At 33.3% G+C, this 27,083-nt stretch overlaps 1 protein-coding gene across 5 annotated transcripts in view; it reads right to left on the reverse strand.

Moving 5' to 3' along the window:
• The window catches only part of LOC115211750 (tyrosine-protein phosphatase non-receptor type 23), a 98,603-nt gene that overhangs the window by 52,847 nt on the left and 18,673 nt on the right, over positions 1-27,083 (reverse strand). For all 5 annotated transcript variants that reach the window (XM_036501697.1, XM_036501696.1, XM_036501695.1 and 2 more), the window contains exons 2-8: positions 21,766-21,840; positions 17,621-17,748; positions 7,437-7,563; positions 6,733-6,861; positions 4,600-4,761; positions 3,624-3,782; positions 616-668 (exon numbers count right to left, since the gene is read on the reverse strand). In XM_036501697.1, the coding sequence (XP_036357590.1) occupies positions 616-668; positions 3,624-3,782; positions 4,600-4,761; positions 6,733-6,861; positions 7,437-7,563; positions 17,621-17,748; positions 21,766-21,840 (833 nt within the window). The remainder of the gene's footprint in view (positions 1-615; positions 669-3,623; positions 3,783-4,599; positions 4,762-6,732; positions 6,862-7,436; positions 7,564-17,620; positions 17,749-21,765; positions 21,841-27,083) is intronic.

Genomic DNA, 27,083 nt, shown 5'->3' on the forward strand with positions numbered 1-27,083 from the left:
AATGCACCAAGTACATTCTGTTAACTGATTGTAAAGGAATCCAGTAGTAGAAACCATGCCAAAACAGAGTAGATGATTGAGACATGATCCTTTAAACTATCTACAAGAACAATGACTACAAATAAGAACTGACAGAGGCTGCAAACACTTCCCAACCAATGCCAATGCAAAAAGCAAAATGTAAAATGATGATGAGGAGGGTGATGAAAATATTCAAAACAGTTTTGAAAACTAACAACAACGAATATGATTTTTTTTTACAGTATATTTGCAAGAAATGTGATAAAACTGAATGTGAATTTTTTCACATGGATACAATAGCTCAGATTTGCAATAAATGTGATAAAACTGTTATTTAGGTGCTGTTTCTATTTTATGAGCAATTTAATTGAAGAGAAATGGTTACAAGTAGAAAATGAAAACAATGAAAATTTTATATGCTTCAGTAGTACAGTAAATTTTATAACAATCTCTTTGGGGGATACAAGCCAACAAAGGAACCTCCACACAGTCATTTGACCAACTAGAAGGAAAAGGAAGCAAAAAGAAAGAGACAGTAGAGACTAGTGGAATGACTTTGGCAAAACAGATTCAATAAAAAAAAAGTTTACTTACTTGCCTACAACAACATCGTATGTAAACTGTAATGGTTCTTGCATGTCATCAGCCTGCGCAAAAGATAAGAAAATTACAATTTAGGATTAACAGGTGTAATGTTAGTGATCCAGGTTAAAATAGCTCAATTTACTTCATTTTAATGTCTGATTTTTCAAACATCTTATATAATTCTCCCACTTCAAAATATTTTTGGAACTGTTCTAAAATAAAAGAAAAATAGTTGCATAACCCCATTGTAAGCCCTGAGAGAATAAGCATATGGCTCCAATATATATAAGGGGTCTGAACTGATGAGGATCAAACTGCATACTAACATGCAGTGCTTTAATTTATAAGTGGGGGAGGTGACATTCTACACATGTAGTCACTGGTTCAGGAAGCATGCTGTTTAACTCTAAGTAAACTGGTCAAGCATTAATCAACAGCATCCCTGGTCTTTTAGGACAATCTAGGACTACATTATGTAAAATGTTCTTCCTTTTTCCAAACAGAAATGATTGAGAGATTTGGCTGCTGAGTCCACCATGGTCAAGCAACCATGTAAAGGATTCCTCATTAGCTTAAAGTAACAATTTTCTTGTCCAGGAAGTAAGTCCAAGTCGGTTGCATGGCAACTAAGTTCTCTATCAATGGACCACTGATACCAACATATGCCTACAGGTTCTGATGATGACCTTAACACAGAAACAATGACTACAACTGACCATTGTAGCTCTTCTGTTCCTAGCTCTGTTAGTATACAACCCAGCATAGTATTTGATGGTTAATGGAGGTTATTAATGTTATTGTGTGTATGCACATTTTATGATTTTCTAGACTAAGTGAGACAAATAAGGTTTTTAGGATGATGTTATAGCAGCATTCCAGTTTCTGGTTTCAACCCTAAAATAGGCCTATGATCAAAAAGGTATTCCAGTCTTGATAATTATATATTCAAGTACATTATTGTATCTAAGATTTCATCTTTTTTTTTTTTTTTAAAGAGAAATCTGGTTGCTATTTCTGGCAGGTTAAGTGATTAAGTAGAGAATCAAAGGATTACTACATTTAGGATGATTGCATCCAAAATAATTTTTGATGAGTCTTGCTCTTTTTTGTTTCCTTTTGTGGAAGTAAGGTATCGCTTGAAAGTGATAGTTATTTCTAGCAAGTAGAGAAACAACATGGCAGTTCCTTCATTAGCTCTAGTGTGTTGCTTATATTGGGAGTGTGTTTAAATCTATAACATTAACGAGTTCCATATTGCTGTTTAGTTATCTTCAAGGCCTGTACAGTTGAGCCTTATAAACATTGTCGTGTTGGTGCATGTGTGCATGTGCACATACATTACATGCATGTGTGCGTATATGTGTGCATGCATATGTATGCACATGTATGTGTGTGCATGTGCACGCGCGTATGCATGCATGCGCATATGCGCATGTATGTGTACACTGGAAGTGTGATTTTATGTATATTATGAAGATTTCTACTATGATTTAGATTCACCTGCATTATTGTAATTAGCAATTTCATAATTCCTGCATCATTAATTACAGTATTGCAATATAAATAAAGTGGTGGCAAGGTGGTAGAATTGTTAGCATGCCAGACAAACCACTTAGAATTTGAATGTAATGATGAATGAAATACTGCAGACAAGCTTGTCTTTGCCTTTCATTGTTTCAGGGTTGATAAAGTAAGTACCAGTTGAGCACTGGGGTCAGTGTAATTGACTAGTCCCTCTCACCCAAAATTTTAGGCATTGTGCCTATGGCAGAAAGAATGATTACAATATAAATATATTTAATGCTGCTAACATTATTGTGTAGTATATTTACTTTTGCATATTAAGGGTACATACACACATTAGACACCTGAGTTAGTGTTGTGTATTTTCTGAGTGTAAAGCATTTGGGTTTTACTGTGCTATGTATTAGCTTTTTTAGATGCTCTCTCTTAGCTCATAGTATGTTGGTTGTTTCTGCTCATGTATTTACGAAGCAAGATCACTGCTCGAGCAGAAAACTTTATTGTTGGAGGTTTTACATTGTACGTGTTCTAGTATACTGAGAGGTTTCAACTTTATCACCGTTTCTAGTGTCTATATTGTTCAGATAAATTGCTTTACAAGTTTGGTTTCTTTTATTGTTCATTATTTGTGTGTTATCATTAGTTAACTTCCATTTTCAGTGTTCAAGCCATGACCTTTCCGGAAAGTGGGGGGGGGGGCTACAGAGCATTCAGGAATGAATATATTATGTCACAAGATGGTAGGAAATTGCATTCGAGGGAGATTTTGTTGTTAATGGAAACAGATCAAGTGAAAATGTGCATATCACTGCATTTGTGCAATCTCAAAGAAAGAATAAGCAAAGTAAAAAAAAAAGTTTTTCATTTATGGTCAGCCTGATTGAAGGAATTCCAGCCATGACCATTCCATCTTTTTAGGGCTATCTACAACTACATTATCCAACATGCCCTATTTTTATTTAAGATGGGTGTAATTCAAAAGATTTAACAACTATTTTTAGCATATTAAGTAACCATTTAGAAGCTAGCTCATTGACTCAGGGAAACGAAACACAGAAAAAGAGAAATGGATTCCTACAAAAGTTTGTGATGGTTTTGGAAAAAATAAAAATGTACTAAAAAAAAAGTACAAAGTGAAGATTTATTAATGGCATAACCCGACGTGTAAAGATTGATTTGATATTTTGTAACGATAATGAATTAGTGAATAAAAACAAATACAGAATAGAGCTCAATAAGTCATGCTACTTAAAGATGAAAAACAATTCATATCAATTGAAATAATAATCCTTTCTACTATAGGCACAAAAGGAAAAATCTCGAAAGAACAAAAGGCAAAGTTGTCTTTGGCAGGATCTAAACTCAGAACTTGAAGCAGCAAGAAATACAGCAAAGCATTTTTCCTGTGCTCTAATGATTCTACCAGCTTGCATCTTCAATAACAACAAGAACAATTATATCTAACATTAATAATGATAAAATAACCAACTAACTTTGGAAAGTTTCATGCATTCTGTCAACCGATCATGTGCTGTTGAAAAATATGTAACTCTTTCTCCCCATTTCTGTTGGTCATCAGCTTGTTGGCCAAGATAAAAGTATTTAATACACTGATAAAACAGCATTTTGCATTCCATTCGTCTCTTCCAAGCCTTCAGTTGAAAGAAGTAGAAAAAGAAAAGGTCAAATAGGAATTCATGTACATAAGATCAAAAAGAAGACATCAATATATATTCTAACATGCATATCAAATGGAAATAGAGAAATACAATTTCTTCTAGATTTTCTTAAAAACAATGATATTTGCCAATTTAAGACTGAATTATTATTTATGTCCACTTTTTCCATATTGGCATGGTCTGATGAGACTTCTGGCTAAGAGGTTTAACTGAGAAAATTGTTGTGACAAGAAACAGTCAGTCACTGAGAATAAAATGGTTTTATTTAGTTAAAATGTTCAGCTTTAATATTCAAAGTTTAAATACCTAAATTTATAGCAAAAAATTGCTGCCTGCTAGCCTTCAACTAAAGTACACTATAAAGCACCTGGCTCAGAAGTAGCAGTAATGATTTCATAGCATTTTATATTGCCTTGAATTTGCTGGGAATATTGTACTATGATGCTCTCCATAACAGTTATCATAAGAACACAAACTTATAGGAAAAAAAGTATAGCAGATCGAAATTTATATTAGTTTGCTACTAGTACTTTATTGAATTTGGACATTAGAAATATAAAATCAACTCAGGCAGAATTTGAATACAAAAAAGGATGTAACTAAAAATCAAAACATCTTTCTCTCTCTCTCTCACACACACACACATTTGAGGCTTCATTCCATCAATAATGACAAAGATTTGATGATATTATTTTCTTTTTTTATAATAAAGAAGTCTAAAGTTAAAAAATACTGAGCTGTAAAAGAAGAAATAAAAGGTTTATTGGAGTTTGGAAATTTTTATACTGACCTTGTACAAACTCGAACCCAAAATTCCCTGATCATAGACAATAGCTGCGTTCTTTAACGCCAATTTGTAATACTCAACAATCTCTGCTGCAACTTTGGCTGTAATTGTGCTCTTGCGACTATCACTCATTGACTTCTCAAGAATACATTCTTGAGCTTGGGCCTAAGAGATTAGCAGAGAAAAAATATAAGATGTTAATTTCTTCAAAGTTTTATGTACAAAAACATGTTAACATTACATACATGCAAAGAAGTGTGTAAAATGAAGTATAATGGCAACTTTAGTAAATATGCTATTAAATCTACACCAAGGTTTCATATCATTATATAGACATATTTATTTAAGTGGCTGTTGGCAATCCTTAATGGAAGTGAAGTAAAAAAAAATGATGTCCACCAAAGACAGAGAGAGAGAGAGAGAGAGAGAGAGAGAGAGTGTGTGTGTGTGCGTGTGCGTGTGTGTGTGCGTGCGCGTGCATGCACGTGTATATGCGCACCCCAAAACTTTCAAGATAAAAGTTCGGCATATTTTAATTTCTGTTTGTGCATTAATTTCTTCCTCAGCTGAGTGCCAGACTAACTATCATTGATGGGAATTTCAAAGTGATTCTAAGAACACTCCTTGGCTACTTAGCATTCAGATTATTCTGTCAAATGTAATATTTATTGTTTTGAATTAATCATGCATTATCTCGTAGCATCAAGATTACAATGGTGTGATAGTTTATTTTTAGAGTGACATTGTAGAGTAAGGGTAAGAGGCCAAATCTTGCCAGTTTTAACATAAAACAAGTATAATATTTGAACTGGATATGGCCAGTTTAACCCTTTAACATCCAGATTTGTCAAATCTATTGCTTATTTATTCACATTGTTTTGAATTAATCACACATTTTGTAGCTTGAGATTTCGATGATATGGTTGTATATTTTTAGAATGACATTGTTGGATAAGTATGAGCGGTCAGATCTGGTTGGTTTGAACATAAAACAAGTAGAAGATTTAGGCTGAATATGGCCGAGTTAAATGTTATATGCAATTATTGGAAACCAAGCCACCATCAGGGATTATCTGTCTTCATTGTTGAAATGAAATGGACCAAACTTTCATAACCTACATCTGACAACCTCCTCAACACTAAGGTAACCTCTTATTTGATAAGTTTTTTCTCTTTCAACAAACACACAAATATATCTTTTTAAATGAGGGAAGAATTCAACTGATTTTCTTTCTCCATATACATCTCATATATACATCTCCACGGCTCATCACTTCCCAATGCAAAAGAAAAACACTTCTCAGGATTAAATATTCAGATACGGCTTTCCCCACCAGAATGTGATTCTGGTATCCTCTTTTCAATGGCTTTAGGTTATAAGTTGTATGCTTGAAGTTGATTGCTGTTTTTAGAGTTCAACTTTGAATTTACCTTTTACTTGTTTCAATCATTTGACGGCAGCAATGCTGGAGCACTGCCTTCAAAAATATTTAGTCAAATGAATCAACCCCAGTGCCTATTTTTTAAAAAACCTGGTACTGATTCTATTGGTCTCTTTTGCTGAACCACTAAGCTACAGTGACATAAACACACCAACACCGATTGTCATGCAGCAGGGGAGGGGCAAACAGACACCATACACACACACTTTTAGCTTCCAGATTCACTCACAAGGCTTTGGTTAACCCAAGGCTGTAGTAGAATACACTTGCTCAAGGTGCCATGCAGTGGTACTGCACCTGGAACCATGTGGTTAGGAATCAAGCTCCTTACCACACAGCCATGCACTGGTTTCTAATTTTATTTTCAATAATTGCTACTACAATAACAAAATCTTCAAAACTATTACATATTGCATTGAAAGAAAAGAGATATTAATAAAATATAGACCAATAAGGAATTGATTATAGAAATTATACTAAATGATTAACCCTCTAAACACTGGCCCCCTTTTGGGGGTTGGGGTGTGCATGTGTGTGTGTGTGCATGTAAATAATAGAAGTAAACAGAAGTAGATGACAGAATGGAATAATCAAAAATTGTTGGTACTGGAATTCTAGACCATAAGGTTAAAGGAGGAAGCAAAAATCAGCAGTAAACCTTGAACAATTCTTAAATATATTGTTAGTTACTTACAAGCATTAAATTTACATGGAAAGACATCATTTCTCTCGAGAGGTCTTGACTGTAGGCTGTGTAATAATCTCTTAGGTATTCAAATGCCCAAGCAGCACACTGAAAGTGGGTGCAGGATACTTTCATACCCTATAGAGAGGGAAAAGAGAAAAATAGAATTTTGTTATCAAAATAGAAAAGAAAAAAAAGAGGCAAGAGAAAATAAAATGTATTTGTTTACATTAACAATGTCAAATATTTTTAAAACTATGCATGCACGCGCACACACACTAAAAGTGTGAAAACAGGCTTGGCCATTTAGGACAAACTTATGAAAATGCTTTGGATAAGCAAAGGGTTAAAAAAGAAATGGGAAAAACTAATGAATGGGAGACTGAAAAATAAAACTAATTTTTGCACCAAGCAATTTATATGGAGTAACTTTGCATGAAGGAGTGGAACATAGAAGTTCCTGTAATTCAAACCACCTTTTATATATTATATTAGATGGAAAAATAAAATATATCACTATTGCTGGAAACTCTTTCACGTGAATTTCGAGTTTAAATTACAGCTGGGGGAGGGGTGATATTTTGACAAAATTTGAGAAATGTACAGTCTTCAAGAACTAGAAGTTTATATAGCTGTAAGACCATATCAATAGCAGCTGCAAAGAAAAACATTAAAATAATACTGAGAGTATACAGCACTAATGCATTACTTACTTCTGCAGTTGTTCGTGTGTCAGCAGCTCCGAGGATGGAATGCAAGGCGCCAATGTTATATAATATGCATGCCTGTTCAAATTTAATGTCCTGGTATACATATTCTCTTCCCGTATGTACATCTTCCCTGATATAAAATGGAAAGAAAATATCAAAATATCTCATTATTTCTCTAATACTTGATAGGCCATTTAAATATACTAGCAGGACCTATGACTATTTCACAGAATTGATGATAGGCTTATTGGATTATTTCTGAAAATTCTATCCAAAAAACCTGAAAGCATAACATGCGTTGTGTCTCTAATCAAAAAAATAGTCACTCATTTGCAAATCATTCAAAAGTGAAGGAAATTGGAATATAATGATTACATAAGGCACTTTATATACTTTATGCACAATCTTATAGACTTAATACACAGCACTTCCCCTCTTTCTCTCTCACTCTTCACCTTACCCTCTTTCTCTTTTTTTCTTTCACTTTCCATCTGTCTCTTCAAGCATTACAGACAGGGTAAGTAACAAGAAAAAGACTCAGTTAAAAAAAAATTACACATTTCACTCACCACCACCTCTCCCTTCCCCTCCCTCACCTCATCAACTAATCATGTGGAAACATTAGAGACTAAATAATGGAGGAACAAGCAGAATTATTACAAGTCTTGCAAAAATAAATAAAATAAATAACAATAAGGCAAATTATAAACTTAAACATTTCATGATTGAAATTAAGATTAGAGCAGCAATACCATTTTACCACTCACAACTTCTAGCAATTGGATCTCTTCTAACAAGAACTCAGATTTTCAAATATTCCTTATTTTCTTTCTATTTAATAAATCTAAATGCCATTAAAACCCATTCAGATAAAATGTACCTTATACTCTACTGATGAAGCTACATACTACCATCACTTTTTTCTCACATCTTTTATCAAGAATTGTTTATATTATATAACAGAGAGAAACTCAATGTAATTAACATTGATGGACAAACATTAACAAGCCTTCATAAACAGAACCAAACTGAACCTCAAGACCTGATTAACCTTATAAGGATAAAGAAGTCTTTAATAGGAACCCCTCTATTATGATTAACCCCACCAAAACAATTATGGAGTGAATCAGTAAATCATTCTTAGATAGGATTTTACCTAAAGAGCCCAATTAGATCTTTGGGAAAATATACAGGCATTGATTGACTTGTTTAACAGCATTCCTAATAAACTAAATACAAGGTTTATGAAATGTAATGTTAAAGATTATAAAGCATTGTGAATCTAACAAAAATCACTAAATTCAAACTCATTACTAGCATTGAGAAGTACAGGATTAATATCTTACAGTAAAGATAATCATTTTCTAATTTGGTAAATAACTTTGGATCAAGAAAGTATCAAAGACACTTCTTGATCTGGGTATGGATACAAGTGACTTGGCCAAAGTTACAGACCTAATCAGGCTATAATTGCTATTCCAACTCAGAAATTTTCATACAGCTATGATTGATTATAAATCTTTTCAAACTAATTCACAATTGAATTTGGTAAACATCACTTAAGATACTAAGGCTACAATAGTTAAGTTTTTAAATATAACCCTTAACCTCTAAAATGGTTTAGTCATATTATCCCCCAAAACAAATATGACAGGGGTTTTAGAGAGTAGTGTCCCTGCCTTCCTGAGCTAGTTTTCCACCAAATTTCTTTAAATTCGTGGTAGAGGCCTTGGTCTTGGGACCACTCATGTCTAGAAACTGAGGCTGGGGTAAGCAAGGGCATGCTTCCCATAGAAAATCCAGCTAAAAAAAACACAAAAAACTCATAATAGCAAAGAAGGATGGGCTCCAGCCAGGACTGAGTAAATGAAAGCCAGGTATAATAACATGAAGAATCATGCAAAGAAGGTGGTTGCAAGATCTATGAGGAAGGAGGCTGAGGAGAGGTTGAGCAGGCTAGATGAGAACCCAGATAAAAGAGAAATTGAGGGAGGAAGATGCATGAGGGGGAGTGATGGAAGGTTGAATTTTAGTGAGAAGGACAAGGAAAGAGATTGGAAGGAGCATATGGAGGGAATTATGAACAAGGAGAATGAAGGAGATCAGAGAGTGGAAGTTGCTGTGGTAAAAGGGCCAATGGAGAGGGTTAGTCAGGAAGAAATAGTGGAGGCAATGAAAGAAATGAAAACAGGAAAGGCAGCTGGTCCATCAGAAGTAAGTGTGGAAATGATAACTGCAAGTGGAAAGATAGAGATTGCTGTGTTGATGGAGCTCCACCAGGACATGCTGGATGGAAGAGGAATGCCAGATGATTGGGCACTAAGTGTGGTGGTACCGATCTTCAAGAGGAAGGGGGATGCAATGAGTTGTGGTACATATAGAGGAGTGAAGTTATTAGTGCATACAATGAAGATAGTAGAAAGGGTGTTGGAGAGGAGAATTCGGAAAATGGTGGATGTTGATGAGATGCAATTTGGTTTTATGCCAGGAAGGAGGACAATAGATGTAGTGTTCATTGTAAAGAGATTGCAGGGGGATACCGAGATAAGAGGAAGGAGGTGTACATGTGATTCGTTGATCTGGAGAAGGCATTTGATATGGTACCAAGGAAGGTGATTGGGGTGGGGCATTGAGGAAGATAGGTGTACTAGAGATAATAGTGAGGCAGTGATGAGTTTGTATGAGGAGGTCAAGACAAGAGTGAGAATTGGATCAGAGCTGTTGGAGGAGTTTGCAGTGAAAGTTGGAGTGCATCAGGGATCTGTGCTGTCACCATTGTTGTTTGCAATAGTGGTTGATGTGGTGATAGAGAGCGGACTTCTAATGGAGATACTGTATGCTGATGACCTTGTTCTGATGAGTGAGACTATGGAGGGATTGAAGGAGAAATTTTGGAAATGGAAAGAGGCGTTTGAAAGCAAAGGTTTGAAGGTAAACCTCAGGAAGACAAAGGTGATGGTGAGTGGGATGGAAGGAGAAGTGTTATTGAGTATGGTGGATCAATGTGGTGTATGTGGGAGGAGGGTAATGGCAAATGTGGTGTTGTGTACGAGATGTGAGAAATGGATTCATGATAGATGTACGAAAATGAAAATGGTGACAAGAGAGTTTGTGGAAGATGTGAGAAAGGAACTGGAGGGCTAGCAAAATCAGTGGAAACACTATGTAACGAAGTGGAGACAGTGAGAGGGTTTTGTTATTTGGGAGATGTGGTGGACGTGAAGTAACTGTGATAGCAAGAGCGAGACTTGGCTGGGTGAAATTCAGGGAATGTGGAGCAATATTATATGGGAAAAGGTTCTCATTGAAGACGAAAGGAAGGGTCTATAAGAGTTGTGTGAGAGCTGCAATGCTGTATGGGAGTGAGACACGGTGTTTGAGTGAGAGAGAGAGAGAGATGGCAATTTTGGGAATGACAGAGAGTAACAGTGAGAGAAATGTGTAGTGGGAGGCTGTTTGATAAGAGGAGGACTGAAGACTTGATGGGGACGCTGGAGTTGGAGGAATCAGTGGAATGGCTGGCAAGGGTGAATGGAGTGTGGTGGTATGGGCAAGTGTTGAGGAGAGATGGGGAGCATATTCTGAAGATGGTGCTAGAGTTTGAGATGAATGGATTGTGAAAGCAAGGTAGACCAAGGAAAATGTGGAAGGGGCAGGTGACGGAGGTGATTGGGAGGGTTGGCTTGAGAAGGGAGGACACCCAAAACCGAGCAAGATGGCAAGATGATGTGAGGACAGTTGCTATGGCACTGAGGTAAATCCGGCCACTCCTGTTAATGGGGACAAAACCCAGATTCAGATGGATGGATAAATAGACAACCTAACTACCCAAAATATATAACTAGGGATATAGTTTGAAATACCATTTAAACTGTCCAATACTTCAACATAAAATGATATTTTAAAAGATCATTAATTATTGTCAGTTTTCCATGCTGGCATGGATTAGACAGTGTAACTGGAACTGCTAAGCCATAGAAATGAACCAAGCTCCAGTCTGTTTTGGCATGGCTTTTATAGTTGAATACCCTTCCTAACACCAACCACTTTACAGAGTATACCGGGAGTTTTTTCATGTCACCAGCACAAGTGATCATCTTTCGTATTACAATAAGATCTAAGCAAGAACAGATTACACTGCTAAGATTCAATACATCTCTACTCCTGAGAGAAATAGACAAACATATCTGCTACTATAATCCATATAATTTGGAAGTCACTAATCTTTTTGCAAAACTATTTGCTACTCTCAGGAAAAATTTCCCCATACAACATAAGATACTATCAAATCTTTACTAACAATACCATTTCATTATCCAATTCAATTATATTCAATTTAGCTTCTAACTTGGCTAAAATAAATTCTAGTATGAATATTACGTTTAATTGTAATTTCACTAATCCCAGCAAGTGTCCCTTAGATAATAATTGTTTAGCTAAGATAAGTATATAAATGCACTGTAAAAAAAAAAAAAAATTAAAGAAAATTAATTATCATATAGCAAAGTTTATATTAGATTTACTGCTAACAATTGTAAAATTAAAGTACTCTACCTACTCTTTCAGGAACCCAGACATGTCTTTATCATTGGGGTATATGGAAATTGGAGAATAATAATATGCTTTTCCAAATTAAATGAAACTTTAAAAGGAAATTTAAAACATTGTGTTACTTGTGCGCAACTGGGATATTTGAGATACTCTTTGCTAAGGAATATTTACCAATAAACTTAATATCCTTGCATAATCAAGACTTGAAAACATTACCAACTTCATTATCAAGATTGATAAATTAACCTTAATCTGGAAATGAATTCGATTCTTCTATATGTAATATTTTCTCTTGTCTACATAATTAATCCTCTGGTTAGTATAACCCTATTCTAACCATTAAGAACTAAAGATATGAACTCACAAACAAGGACTTTTTTTCCATACCTAAATGAAAATGCCTAAATTCAACTTTAAAAAAAAAAAAAAAAAAGAACTCATCTTCGTTTATGCAGTAATACCTCACTTTACGAGTTTTAGTTTGCAGCTCACTTTTGTATGGTAAGCTGAAATTTTTCAAGCACAAGATCCAAATTTTGAATGAAGTGCTACCATAAATGCTTCTGCGGGTTACCAAGAAATTTATAGAGTGATAAAAAGCTTCTTCTAGGCAAACAACTCTAGCCTTGTTTTTTAAAAAGAAATCTACAAGTCCATCTACACGAGCTTGTGAATCAGTGATCATGTCTACAAGTGATGGTGTGAGCATGTCTAATGAAAGTGATTCAGAAAACTATTATAACAACATTTATTATAAATGATCTTGACATTCATTTTACTTACATAAAATATATTCTTTACATTCTACTGTTTTATTGCCATTTATTTTACAAGTATTATAAATTTTATAGATAAAATATTTTGGGGGGAACGAATTACGACTCATAACATTGCTACTATGGGAAATTATTACTCTGCTTTACAAGTGGCCTCCAGGAATAAATTAACTTGTATATCAAGGCATTACTGTATTTCAAAAATTAAAAACTGCATCAATGACTCATTGTCATAACATAAATGAATTTCTTTGCACTTATGTGACTTAGAGGTAGAAACTACACTAAAATCTCTTTAAAAAGAAGCTAAAAAAAAAACCAAAAAAACACACGCACACACGGAAAAAGGTGATAGCGATGAAAGGTTAACATAATTCACAATTAATTTTAAGCTTGCGATACAAATTGATATTTTTCCTCAATGGGATATGTAATATGGGATATGTAATAAAAATTGCAATACACAAAATAGAAAAATATAGTTTTATTGACTCATATTTCTGCTATTTGTAAACATAGTGAAGAACTTAATGACATGTAGGTTAAATGATTTCATAATGATAATATCCAATAATCAATTTGGTTTCTAAACTAGACTATCACCAGAATATACAGTAAATAAGCTAGAGAATAAACTGTCCACACAATTATATAAGAAAAAATTATCAGCACCAGAGTATTTGCTGATTTGACCAAGGAGTTTATCTTAATTACTTTAAAAAAAAAAAAATCTAATCTATAAAATGAAGAAGGCAAACATTGATACAAATTGGATTTTTATGTAAAAAGGGGTCTAAATGGGGCTGGAAGGGGATCAAAATTTACAGGAGGGGGTAACTTGAGGTGAGAAATTGATTGGGAGATGTTTTGGGGCACTGCAGTAGTTCCTTAGGTGTGAAAACAGGGATTTTATTGATTTTGGGGGACACTTGAGGGGGTAGATTGGACACCTTTTACCTGATTTCAATCAAATTTTCAAATGGTAAAGTGGAAGCGGATTTGTAATTTAAGCGTGGAAAATGGGTCCAAAATTTTGAAAATTAAGGCAAGATTTTTGAAGTTGAAAAAATCTCATTTTTACATATTTTTGCTTTTTATTTTTTTATTGTTTACAGTTTTCATTTTTTCTGAAAGAAATTTGCAGCTACATGTAGCCCGTGTTTAGAGCTTTCATTTGCATGATTAATTGTCGAAAAATTCCCAAAATAAGTACTAAATTTAACAAAGAAATCCTTTTTTTCCTTATTTTTAATCACTCAAATAGTGGCACGTACAAAAAGTAAATGTGCTTTCCGTTGTCACTGCCTGATATTTATGATTGATCTTTCAAAATATTTTTCTTTCTCAACTTACTCAAGATCTTTTGTCTTTTATATGGGAGAGAGAGATAGAGAATAAGAGAAAGTGAGGGAGAGTCTGAGAGAAAGGAAGAGTAAGAGAGTGGGAAAGGAGAGAGAAACAAAGAGGGAGAATGTGGTGATAAGAAACAGAAGGAAGTAACAGAAAGTAACAACCACACCCTCACCAGCGCATAGAGTGGGTCACCTTAAGCTAGTATTCATATAAAGTAGGAAAGTGCAACACGCCTAAATTTTTATACAAGTTCTCTCCTTGATAGGTTTATGATAAAATGCACTGACATTTTCTTATAATAAAAAAAAATAAAAACCTAAGAATCCTCCAGAGATAAATACTAGTACTATTACAACTTTTTTTATATACACTAATGACTGAATTGAATCCCAAATATCCCTTACTAGTTTTGCAGACATTAACTTATATATTGATAGGTAAACTAGCATAAATGGAACAAGGGGAATGAGAGGGACAGTTGGACAATGTGAGGAGGTTGCAACACGTAAACAAAAATTCAAAAGGTGGTGGACAAAATATAAACAGACACACACACAAAATGTTGTACACAGTAAGTTGTAGTCAAGAAAAAGGAAAAAAATTAAATTCAAACAACTCTTAACCTTCTAGCATTCAGTTAATTCTGACAAATGTAATGCTTTTACATTCACATTGCTTTTAATTAATCATATATTACACCACACCTTTGAAATTTTGATGATGTGATTGTGTATTTTTAGAATGGAACTGAAGGGTAGATCCAACTGGTTAAGAAAGAAAACAGGTAGCATATTTGGGTTGGATATGGCCAGTTTAAATGCTAAAGGATTAATGAAGCTGACTCAAAAATATTTGCTGAATTACCTAATTTAGATAGCTGTTCAAATCAAGACTTTCCCCAAATCATAAAACTAAATTTATTATTTTTTTTAAATCTAGAATAATGATCAAAATCTAGGTTCCTTATTTTACTAAGATGGAATTGGACGAGTTGATCATGTAAAAATTTTCAATGCTTAAGTGGAAACATAAACATAGTACCTAAAATATCAAAAACTGGTATATTTAAGGTCTTTTTATGCTTGATGAAAATATATATTCTTTGGGGATAAATTCATGTATTCTATATGAAAACAAAATGGCCAAGTAAAAATAAGATCAACAATATTAAAAATCATCCACAAGAATCCAGATAAAAACAGACCTAGTAATTCATCCAATTTTATCCAGCTTAATATAATATCTATTTACTATGTAAGTTTTATATACAAGTATATTTATGCTAAAACAATAAAAGAAATTTGTTACCAAATGTCATCACTTTACCAAGTGACATGCAAGCATAAACAGCTAATAGGTTAAAGAGTGAATAAAATAGTTATCCTGAAAGTGAAAATTAAGTAAACCATTAACATAAGTGGCCCAGTGGTGTAGAATCAACTACTCCAAAGTATAACTAGCTTCAAATTTTTAAAAGTATCTTAACACAAACAATGCTAACAATGTTGGTTAATACTCTCAGCCAATCCCTATTCTTAAGTACTCATCATCATCATCGTTTAATGTCCGTTTTCCGTGCTAGCATGGGTTGGACAGTTCAACCGGGGTCTAGGAAGCCAGGAGGCTGCACCAGGCTCCAGTCTGATCTGGCAGTGTTTCTACAGCTGGATGCCCTTCCTAATGCCAACCACTCCGTGAGTGTAGTGGGTGCTTTTTACGTTCCACCGGCACAGAAGCCAGTCAAGGCGGAGCTGGCATCGGCCATATTCGGATGGTGCCACGTTCGGATGGTGACATGTTCGGATGGTGACTGCTTAATTATTATAAAATACTAACAATTGTTGTCATACATCCCAAGTTGATTCTAATAAGATATGTTATTAATAACTGAAGTCAGTTGTAGTGAATTTCATCACAATCAAATTAGTAAGCTTGGTTATTCGATACTAATGTCCTTATGATATGGTGAAAATATAAAGCGTTTTTCTTTTCTTTTCTTTTTTTAAATATAGTGAGGAACATCACAGTAACATACATAAACTTCATTCAATTTGCAATTATTATGTGATTATCCTAGCTTAAAAGAACAGAATGTTCAATACAAAAAGTTTCTGCAATGCAAATGGTAGAATTATATCTTGTGAGTCACAAAATCCTTTGAATAAAAAAAAGGAACACAATGTTTCTGGTACTGTAATCATAAAAGACATGTGAATATCTGTCAGTACTGATCCATTATACATCCATGGATACAAGGGGCCTACCACATAAGGCTTATGTGATAGATATTCTACATCCATGGAGAAGGGGATCAAAAGGAAATTTTGAAAATCTTGTGGCTTGTATCACTTATATTGTAAGTGATATACCATCTTAGTGAGGAGATAATCATTATTTTAATACATTCACGATTCTTTCAGCACTTCATAATGAATTTGTTATTTTATTAACTGAAACTTAAGCCTTAATTCCTACTCTTAATATGACTGTCTAGGTGTAGACTTGGTTTCAGCATTACAGGTATAGTACAAGTTTACCGCTTTCAAGATTTGGCTTAATCTAAATACGTGAAAAACTACACAACACTGGATAAATTTCAACTGAAAAGTCTCTTGATCATAAAGAGACTACCTTGTGATTGATAGAAATGATTAACTGAAAAATATATATACTATATAAAGTAATAACTACATTTTTGTCCAGTTTCCATGGAAGCACGGAACAAATCTATTAATGTTTAGCTTTAGGTCAGCCCTGATCAAATAGATATATAATCAAAGGCATTCCAGCCATGACTTTCCATCATTTTTTTTTCAGACAGTTTATTTAAGACTGCATTATTATATAAGGTGCACAAGATGGTAAACTATGACTTGAGGAGAATATTGCTGCTATTTCTATCATTAATATTAAATATCTAATTTTAAAAACAGTAAATATATACAATGTGTATCTCAGTTTTTAAAATAGGTACACTGAGCCTAAGCATGTTTCAAGTAATAAAATAGTTGGTACAAGGAAGGGTATCCATCATGGAGACAATGCCATCCCGCCTACAACAACAATGAAATGCTGATGTCAAACTGATGAAGTAAAACATCCAATAAGTAAATATTCAGATCTGCTGTGCCATACAAGTATAGATCAATAGATTCAATATTAATTTTTTACATTAGCACAAAATTACAAATTTATAGAGCAAGTAGATATGTAGTCAATCAAATTACTACATGAGCTTATTGAAAATGACACGAAAAGGAAATATCCAGGGAAACTGAACAAAGAACAGAAGTGAACGAAGGACATAGGCACAGACGTATTTATGTCACCATAACTTAGCAGCTCAGCAAAAGAGTAAGGACAGAGGTATTTAAATAGTTAAAGGATTTTAGTCCTGTGCTATCATTTCTGCCTTTTTGAATTTAATGATAAAAAGAAAGAATAATGTTAATAATAAATTGCGAGTAGAATAAATTTTAAAGCAAACTTAGACATGTTAAAATTTACCAGGTGAAAGGTATAGCATCCTCATCATCTTGGCCAAGCTTAAAACGGCTCTGTAAAAACTGAAGCTGTGCATAATATCTTTTTAGTGTACTGCAGCCAGTGAAATCCCGAGGAACACTAACAGCAACCTGAAATTCAAGAAACTTGACATTAAAATTTGTGCAGTCAGGATCCTAATTTTCATGTACATAAGAAAAAAAGATTAAAACTTATAACACTAGTCATAGGAATAAGCATATATTTACATTCTACCATGTTCTCAACTACATTAAATTTCAACACTCCAAGATTTTGTTTCTTTATAAATGGGTAGCTACATAAATGAAAAAAAAAAATTTTAATGCTTAATTTCAAATGTTTTGTAACTTTTTTTTTTTTCAGATTAGAATAACAAGAGTTATATAGGCTCTAGTTCATGAATGACTTTCACCAATAATTGAGGCATTGAAAAGGTTAATATTTGATGCCTTTAAAATTTTACTTTAAGCTGTGCTCCCTTTCCTTTTTCTCCCATTCTCCCTCCCTCTCATACACTGTGTTGATTTTTTTCAAGTAAAATCATTCAAAGAATATAACTCTCACAGTTACAATCTCACTAGTATTACAGAATCAAGATGTAGATAAAAAGAAAAATAATTGCTCCTATAGGTGCAGGAGTGGTTGTGTGGTTAGAAGCTTGCTTCCCAACCACATGGTTCCAGGTTCAGTCCTGCTGCATGGCACCTTGGGCAAGTGTCATCTGCTACAGCCTCGGGCTGACCAAAGCCTTGTGAGTGGATTTGGCAGACAGAAACTGAAAGAAATCCGTCGTGTGTATGTGTGTGTGCCCACCATCACTTGACAACCGATGTTAGTGTGTTTACATCCCTGTAACTTAGCAGTTCGGTAAAAGAGACTGATAAAATAAGTACTACGCTTACAAAGAATAAGTCCTGGGGTCAATTTATTCTACTAAAGGCAGTGCTCCACTATGGCCACAGTCAAATGACTGAAACACGTAAAAAAGTAACAATTTAGATAAATAGAGTATAAAGTAAATTAGAGGATCATTGTACCATTAGAGCCCCATGGATAGACTACTGCCCACATGTTCAAGAGTTCAAATCTTGCTAGTTTTGTACTGTGTGCCAGAACATAGTACAAAACTTTGCTCCAGTTTGCCTGATTGACAAAGACAAATTCTTCTCCTTACTACACAATGAATTGTAGAAAGGGTTTCCAGCTGTGAAAACAATTCTTTCAGTTAATAACAAAAGCATCCACAGAAGTGAGCTTAGGAAAAAAAAAATGGATGTAAAACAATATTTTTAGCAAAACAGCCATCATGGATTCTATATTATTCCTTTGTTTATATTTGTTTGGATTAAAGAATTTCACCTCAACTGTTTTTTTAATTTTTTTTACATTTCTGTTTTTAATGACTAACAAATTACTGCGTTGATATTTCTCAGCAGAAATATCTTCAGTTAAAATCTCATCACTGGCTATGCAAAGTCCCTCAAACAAAGCAGTGACCTTATTTTGATTGTATTTAGAACTTACAAGGGACTAATCAATGAATTAACTGCTAACATGTAAATTGAAATCATATGAGGTTATTAAATCATCCCCACATATCTTATGTTGACCAATTCCATAACCATTTAAGTCATTACTATTCCCTCTTCTTAAATTAAAAACTATTTTAACGGTCTTACTGTATCTCCACACAGTGTGTCCATTACTAAGCACTAGCAGACTAGGTTATTCTACTAATGCACAACAACGAGGGATTGTCCAGCTTCACTTTGCTATTTGTAACTATTACTTTCCATCCCACATACTTCACAGGTTTTATTTAATTAATCCTGGGGTAATAAAAAACAAGGTTGACAGCTAGTAAGTTTTCAAACACTGCATGCAGACTAGTTCCCAACTAGACATGACAAATCCAAAGGTTAAATTAGTGTCATCATAATCATGTGAATGGTGTACTTAGTAGATTCTTTCCATCACTAAGTTTTTATGCCTACATGTGTACATTATTGCACATCAATGTAGTCACCCTCTCATCTCTCAATACAGAGTAGGCTATGCTGTCCTGAGAATGACTAATATGACCAAGGCATGTCCAGATATGTCAATGTACTAGCCAAATCAGATTAAAACAATATTAATCTCCAAGCTTATATTTTCTTCTCATAGTTATAAGTATTTTAAATTAATTAGATTCCCCCACCTCCCTACATTAAGAATGATAACATTAATGTTAATTGTTATTTTTTGTGTAGATGGTGTCTGTGGATAATTTTCTTTAGTCATAAATCTAAATGGTCCATTTTCCTGCTACTTATACCAATTTCATTGACTATATGCTCTGTAATAAATTTTGAGAAATATAGAGGCCATAATTCAAAAGAAACTGACTTAATATTTGTCCCAGAGGTTCAAGATTTGACTTCAGGCTTAGTCTTCTAAGAGATTCCTTGTATGCTACAATATTTATAACACTACATCTAAATTACTGATAACTTTTTTTTCTTTTTTGTATTTAACAAAAGGTCATAGAACTGCTACATAGAACCAAACACCTAACTATTATTGCTATTTACAAAATTTACCAAAGTGAAGTACATGCCAACCTTGAAGACAGCCCAACTTTGACTTTAAAATTTGAGAGGAATAAAAAAATCAAAATCTAGTTTCACATACTTAACCAAGATGTTTTAATGACAAAGATTCTGTTGATCACTTATAGTGAGCATTTTTTTTTAAATCTTATTTTTAAAATACAAAGACACACTAAGTTTAGTCTAGATAACCCTCCTCTGAGATTAAAATCAGCTGTGAAAAATGTAACATCCTCTAGAATGCACAGTAAATTTTTGAGATTTATTCTTGGAAAAGAAAATACCATCCTCAATGCTAAAGAAATATGGTAGCCTTTGAATGGATAAGCAGACTAAAGCAGAATTACATTTTAGACTGTAGAGGAATGAAACTACATAATACAATAAACTTTGCCTGGCTCCCTTCTATTGTTAATTCAGTGCTTGTTAAGATGTATAAATGAAGTGAATTGACTTCAATACACTTAAAATCAGCTCACAAACTTACTTTCAGAATTTCTACACAATTCATAATTTATAACATTGGTACAAGGTTGCAAATTTATAGGAGCAAGTATAATCAATGATATCAACCCTTAGTAATTATTTTATTGGAAACCACTATGGAAGGTAGACAAAGTCAACTTCTGCAGGATTTGAAAAAAGAAAATGAGAAAATACCAGAAAACATTTTGTTTGGTGCTCTGCCCTAACTGCCGTAATAATCTTTAGTATATGCAGAAGGCCAGAAATTTGGAAGAGTTAGTCAAAACAATCCCAGTACTTGATTTCAACTTTATTTTAACACTAGAAGAAAAGGTATCTGCAATGGGATTTGAACTCAGAATAAAAAGAGTTGGAATTAATATCGCAAAGTAGTTTGTCTGACATTAATGATGATAACCGTTTCTAAGTTTGTCCAAATTCTGTGAAAGAAGTGTAGACAATTGCAGCTTTATTAATACAAGCTTAGTGGTCCCAAAGAAATGGAAAGCTTTGTGAATTGTAGCAAAATTTGAACTCGAGTTGTAGAAAGAAAACGGAATGGGGTAAAGTATTTAATCAGACTCATTGATGTTTCTGCCATCCAACCTCCTTCCCAAACAAAATGAGATTTTGTTTTTATAAATCCTCATACAGAGACTATTAGAGGAAAATGTACTCGTTGCACACTCAAAAAAAGCATTGGAGAAGATATACACATTACATATGCATACAGCATTAAAGGAAAAATACATACACTGCACAGACACACACCTGAAGAACAATGTGATAAGCTTTGCAATACAGTATGTAGTAGTAGTAGCAGCAATATACTCTAAGAATAGTGAAATATTAGCATACACTGTAGTGTATTATATAATCAATGGTAACTAACAGGATGGAAGGAAGAAAGGAAGGCAGAAAAATAATCACTTTAACAAACTGAAAATTGGAAAAAATAAACTTCAGTCTAAAAAAAAAAAAAAAAAAAAATCAGCAATTCCAATAATATAAATACTTGATTAATCAATAACTGACAATAGGATGTACTTTGATAAATTGTACAGTACATACCTGTCGCATATGTTCCAAGTCATTGCAGGCTTTGTTGTAGAGAGCAGGATCTTCTGAGTATTGTTCTCGTATAATCTGAAATTAAAAATAACCATGATCATTGTTATCTTGGTAGCAGCAAAGTTCTTTATTATTTATTGGCAATACAGGACATATTATGAAGCAGCTAGTAGTTACTCTGTTAGTACATCATTATAGATGCTGTTAGACTGATGTAGAGGTCAGTAGGGCAAGTATGATAAGATGTTTGGCTTAAATCTTCTACAGAAGCAACTTTATTCTACAGTGCTTCAGTTTATATGTCTGATAGTTATTCTAGACAATTGGAGGAATGAAGTTATTGTCCCATTCATAAATACAATAAATTAGTTAATGACAAACTCTCAGTCCAATGCCTTCATTTCTACAAAAGTCATAAAAATAAAGGAATGTTGCCAGTGGTACTCAATAAGTTGGTGGCTATTGCTTTAAAGCAGTATTGTCATTGTCTTTGGGTCAGTTTGTTCCATACCGACTTAGACTGAAAGAGACACTTTAGTCTATAACAAAATGCCCTTCCCGATGCCAACCCTCACTGATTTTTGAGTAAGCCATTTTATTTCATATCTTTGTATGCTAAACTGCATGATACAAAGAATGTCACCATCACCAAGCAGTGTCAATTTAAAGACACATGGTGATAAACATACATACACATATATATATGTGCATGTGTGCATTTATACACACAGATTTTCATAAAGTTGTTTACAAAATTTCACTTACAATTCATTGGTCAACTAAAAAAAAAGAAAACACATTTGCCTAAGGTCTCATATTGGTATCAAACCCAAAGTAAATTTCTTAACCAAATATTCATGCCTGAAACTACAATTAAGTGAATTGTTTGAACTACAAATTTCGATTTAACAGGAATTAATCATGATTTTTCACAGGTTATGAAATATGTAATATGTTAAGAAAATATAGGAAAAAGGGTTCTATTTTAAAAAATCCAGAAACAAAAAAAAAAATCATTTTAACCTTGGACATTTATTGTAACATTACCTTTAAAATACATGCAATCAATAAAACATAAAGGTTATGAATCAGCTTTTATTGAACAGCTGAGTGCATGGCTTACAAGAGTTTTAAAAATGAAGAGCCTTCAAGATTTCCATGCCTCAGCTATGCAGTGATGAAGAAAAAAAAGAAGAAAAAAGGCATTATATAAACATGTACAAAGTCTAGTTTATGTGGTAGAAAAATATAGCAATAAAAAAAAATTACCAATGTATAATTTATCATGGCAATTATTTTTGTTAACAGCTTACAAAGATTTTGAATAGAAGCCAATTTATAATACTGAAACCATATTTATTTGTTCTCCTTCTGAAGGTAGGTTTCAGTCAGTTGACAGAAGAAAACATTTAAATAAAATAAATATTGCTGACAGGCTATAAACAGACATTTTATGTCTGTATTAACGTTCTAATAATCCAACACAGTTATCCTAATCAGGTCTTATTCAAGCATCACCAAAATTCAAGAGAAAAATACCAGAGAGTATTCACATTTCCCTATCGCACTACTAAAGACAAATTCCTTGCCAACAACAGATACAATTATTGGTGCCACTTTAGCATGAGGTCTACCAGACCATTAACACTCATGTGCAGTCTAAACCTAAAATTTAACCCTAACCCAGATCAGGTCATTTCACAGCATAGACTACAGATACTGCAGTAGACCACACACTAAAACAGTACCTAGTTATTTCTGTCAAACACCTTTCACACTAAATTGAATAAAAATATAGTGTAGTCTATATTAGGAAGAGTATCCAGCCAAAAACTAAATGTAAGAGCAACCTAGCTAAGATTGCTATAACCAAATTAGAAATTACCAACCCTGGCCAACATGGAAACAGGCACTAAATGGTGATGATATTTTCTTTCAATATTTCAAACTTGTGTGATTAACTTAACTAACAATATAACAATCACTTTTAGCACAATAAGCTTCATTTTTACAAACCGACCTAAGCATACTCATAAATACCAGAGAGATTTCAAACATTAAAATTAAGATCAAGTGATTAAGTCACTTGGTTTTCAGCTTTCAACTAAAACTGTATTTTGTTGTAATGCACTGGATATACAAGTAAATGTTCAAAGTTATAGGGCAAACTGTTAAACATCCAGTCATCATAAAAAGACAAAAACCCTCAAAATTGTTGAAAATATGTTTAGATTGGCGTCTTGTGGAAGAATGAGCTTTACAATAAAAATACCAACTTTAAAATATATTCTAATATCGAAATTTTGTTTGAAGATTAACAGTGATCTCCATCTACAGCTATTTGCTCTCATATACCCTATTTTTTGTGGTAGGTATACTAAATTTGCCAAAATAATATAGTAAATATTTTCAAGGAAATAAAGAAAAAAATTTCATTGATTTATTTTTGGTATAATAAATCAACTAGTTTAATATAATTTTCATTTTAAGATATATTGGTTAATGCTTTGGAAACTTAATTTTTAAAAAGGCATCATAATCAATTAGAACAATAGTCATGATATCAATAACTAAAATGTGCAACGTAACTGAATACAAAGGAATCAAGACTGATGCACATCAGTTGAGTCCATCTTGTCTTTGTAGCAGCAACCAGTGCATTCAATCATTTAAGAGCCCACTGAAAGATAAAAATTTATGCAACGTGCTCTAACTGCATAGAAGAGGGCACAACATGGTCTCAGAACAGACAATAACTAAAATATAAAATGCATCAATTGGACCCAAGTATTCTATTTCCTACTTTGGTGCCAGACGCTTGTTAGATTAGAGCTGGCCAGGATTACTCAATAAGACTAGACAAGATATGAACTCAAAATACTTTGAGTTAGTCAATCTACACTTTGATAACTCATCTAAATCCCACACTTTGAGATGATTTAGATGAATTATCAGCTGCAATATGAAAACAAAGATCTCAATCTAGTCAATTTCTTAATACAGCTTCTAAATTTGATGACCAATATATTTCTCAGGATGTAAAAAGAACTACATCTTAGCTTCATTTTTCTTATGTTCTGTTGATGTCACAATGAAATATGTTTGTTCAACATATACCATCATATTCAAAGAAATCCTGCAAGAGCATCCACTTCAATAGATTGTCATAATTACAGAGTTCACAACAAGAGAAATGTATTTTTCTATTTGTGAACAATATTTAGACCCTGTCATTGAAACAGTTATGATTATCCATCAAATACTCACTCTTGCAGGTTTTCTTTCACTACATAGATACTATTTATTGAACCAACATGTTCTTTGCAGATTAACCATTCAAAATAGCAAATTATTTCTGCTGAATATTTATTTATTGCTGGTTGAAATGTAATAATGACAAACATATCAATAATTTCTTATATATAGAACCACATAAAAGTTGCATAGAATGTCTTTCTCGGGGTCACAATGCCACACAGAGCAGAGGATAAAGTGGATTTTGTTTTGCCTCATAACAGTCAATATAACAAAAATTTTGCCAAGATTTATTCTATCAGTCTTGAGATAAGTGCAAAACTGACACAGATAGGATCTGAACCTAAAACAGCAAAGAACAAAGCTTTAGATATCACAAAGTTTATCTAGTTCAATTCGCTAACATCAACCAGCCTAGCTACAATTCAAGGTAACATTAACGTCAGCAACAAAAATAGTTTATTTTATCAGGAAGCCATACAAAAGTTATTTTCAATAACTAATTTGACTTCATAAAATAACAAACCTGACAATTAACAAAGCAAAATGGCTTGGAATAATCTAGTCCCTAGTGTATCATCTTAGTCATCTATGCATTCAATGTTTAGTACCATTCTTAGAAAGTAAGAGATTTAAATATAAATAACTGTTTAATTTAATTCAAAGATGTATTATTAAACATAAAAAGAAAATGTGGCTAACAAATATTGATTTTTCTTTTTCTTCTTGGCTTGAAACTTAAAATCAGAAATTAATTTAATCTACTGAACCTATATGTCATACTAAAGCAATGCTTTCCAAACATTCTGAAAAATATATGCTGCTGTAAAACTACATATAGCAGGATATGTCATTATTGTGACATTCAAAACTAATAGGAACCTAATTTATAATATAAGTACAGTGCTACTCAATGTAGTCAAATATTACTTGTAAATAATTGTATATACAGAAGATTTTGTGGTTGGTTCATCATTGAACCTTAAAAGCAGTAACACTGACAATCTCTCTCTTTTGGTTTCATAAACTAATCCTTAATGCTCTCGACTCAGCTTGACAAGCAACTATATAATAGACTAGCTGAATGACTCAGTGTTGCTCAGGTTACTGCTGTTCTTATTCAGATGAGGAAACAAATATGAAGATGTATTTTTTTTCTCATAATTATCTAAAAATATCTATATATTATTTTTAAAAATCCAAATTGTAATGCTAGTAGAATTTAGAACTGAAAATCTGTCAACTTGAAGCACCTCAGGGTAAACAATATTCATTGTGTAATTTTTTTGTTGGTGTCCAAATGAATAAATTGTTGCTGCTTCCAACTTGTAAGCAAGCAACATAGAGTTGGCTGTGGGAGAGGCATATAGTACAGAAATCAGGTTCAACTACCTTGAGAGATTGACCCTGAGATTTGTTGACTGAAACAGCAAAATTTAGTTTGACTGGAAGCTGAAGCCTCTTAAATTCAAATGGAACATCTGTAGGTATGAAAGGAATTTTTGGAATAAAAATACTTTCTCCTTTGTGACTCTCTGTTATGATTGTTACCTCTAGGACACGGGGCTTCATGGAAGTAACAATTAAGTGAATTCCATTACACAAGCGAGGTGGGTCAAGATTTGAAAGCAACATAATGGGAGCATCTAGCTTTAGTGTAGGTGTGTGTGTGTGTGTGTGTTTAATAACATATCTAACCAATGTGCAAACACACACATCAATATAGAAAATGTGACAACAGTCACATATAGTGAGACACACACAGACATACATAGCTTTTTACCTCGTTTTTGTCAGTCGTCACATGTATATATGTAGATGTGTGTTTATGTACCCAACGAACGCGCAAACACACACTCACAGAGACCATGCATGGCAGTTGTCACATATGTATATGTAGGTGTGGGTGTTTAATAACATACCTAATGCAGAAACACACACATACATACACACACACACACTCATATACAAAAATGTGACATCAATATGGTATAAAATGTGCTTTACCATAGTTGAGTATAGAAAAGTATCTCTATCATATGTTATATTGTTTCAATGCAAAT

The sequence above is a fragment of the Octopus sinensis genome, linkage group LG1 (assembly GCF_006345805.1).
Source record: "Octopus sinensis linkage group LG1, ASM634580v1, whole genome shotgun sequence".
NCBI classification, from domain to species: Eukaryota; Metazoa; Mollusca; class Cephalopoda; order Octopoda; family Octopodidae; genus Octopus; species Octopus sinensis.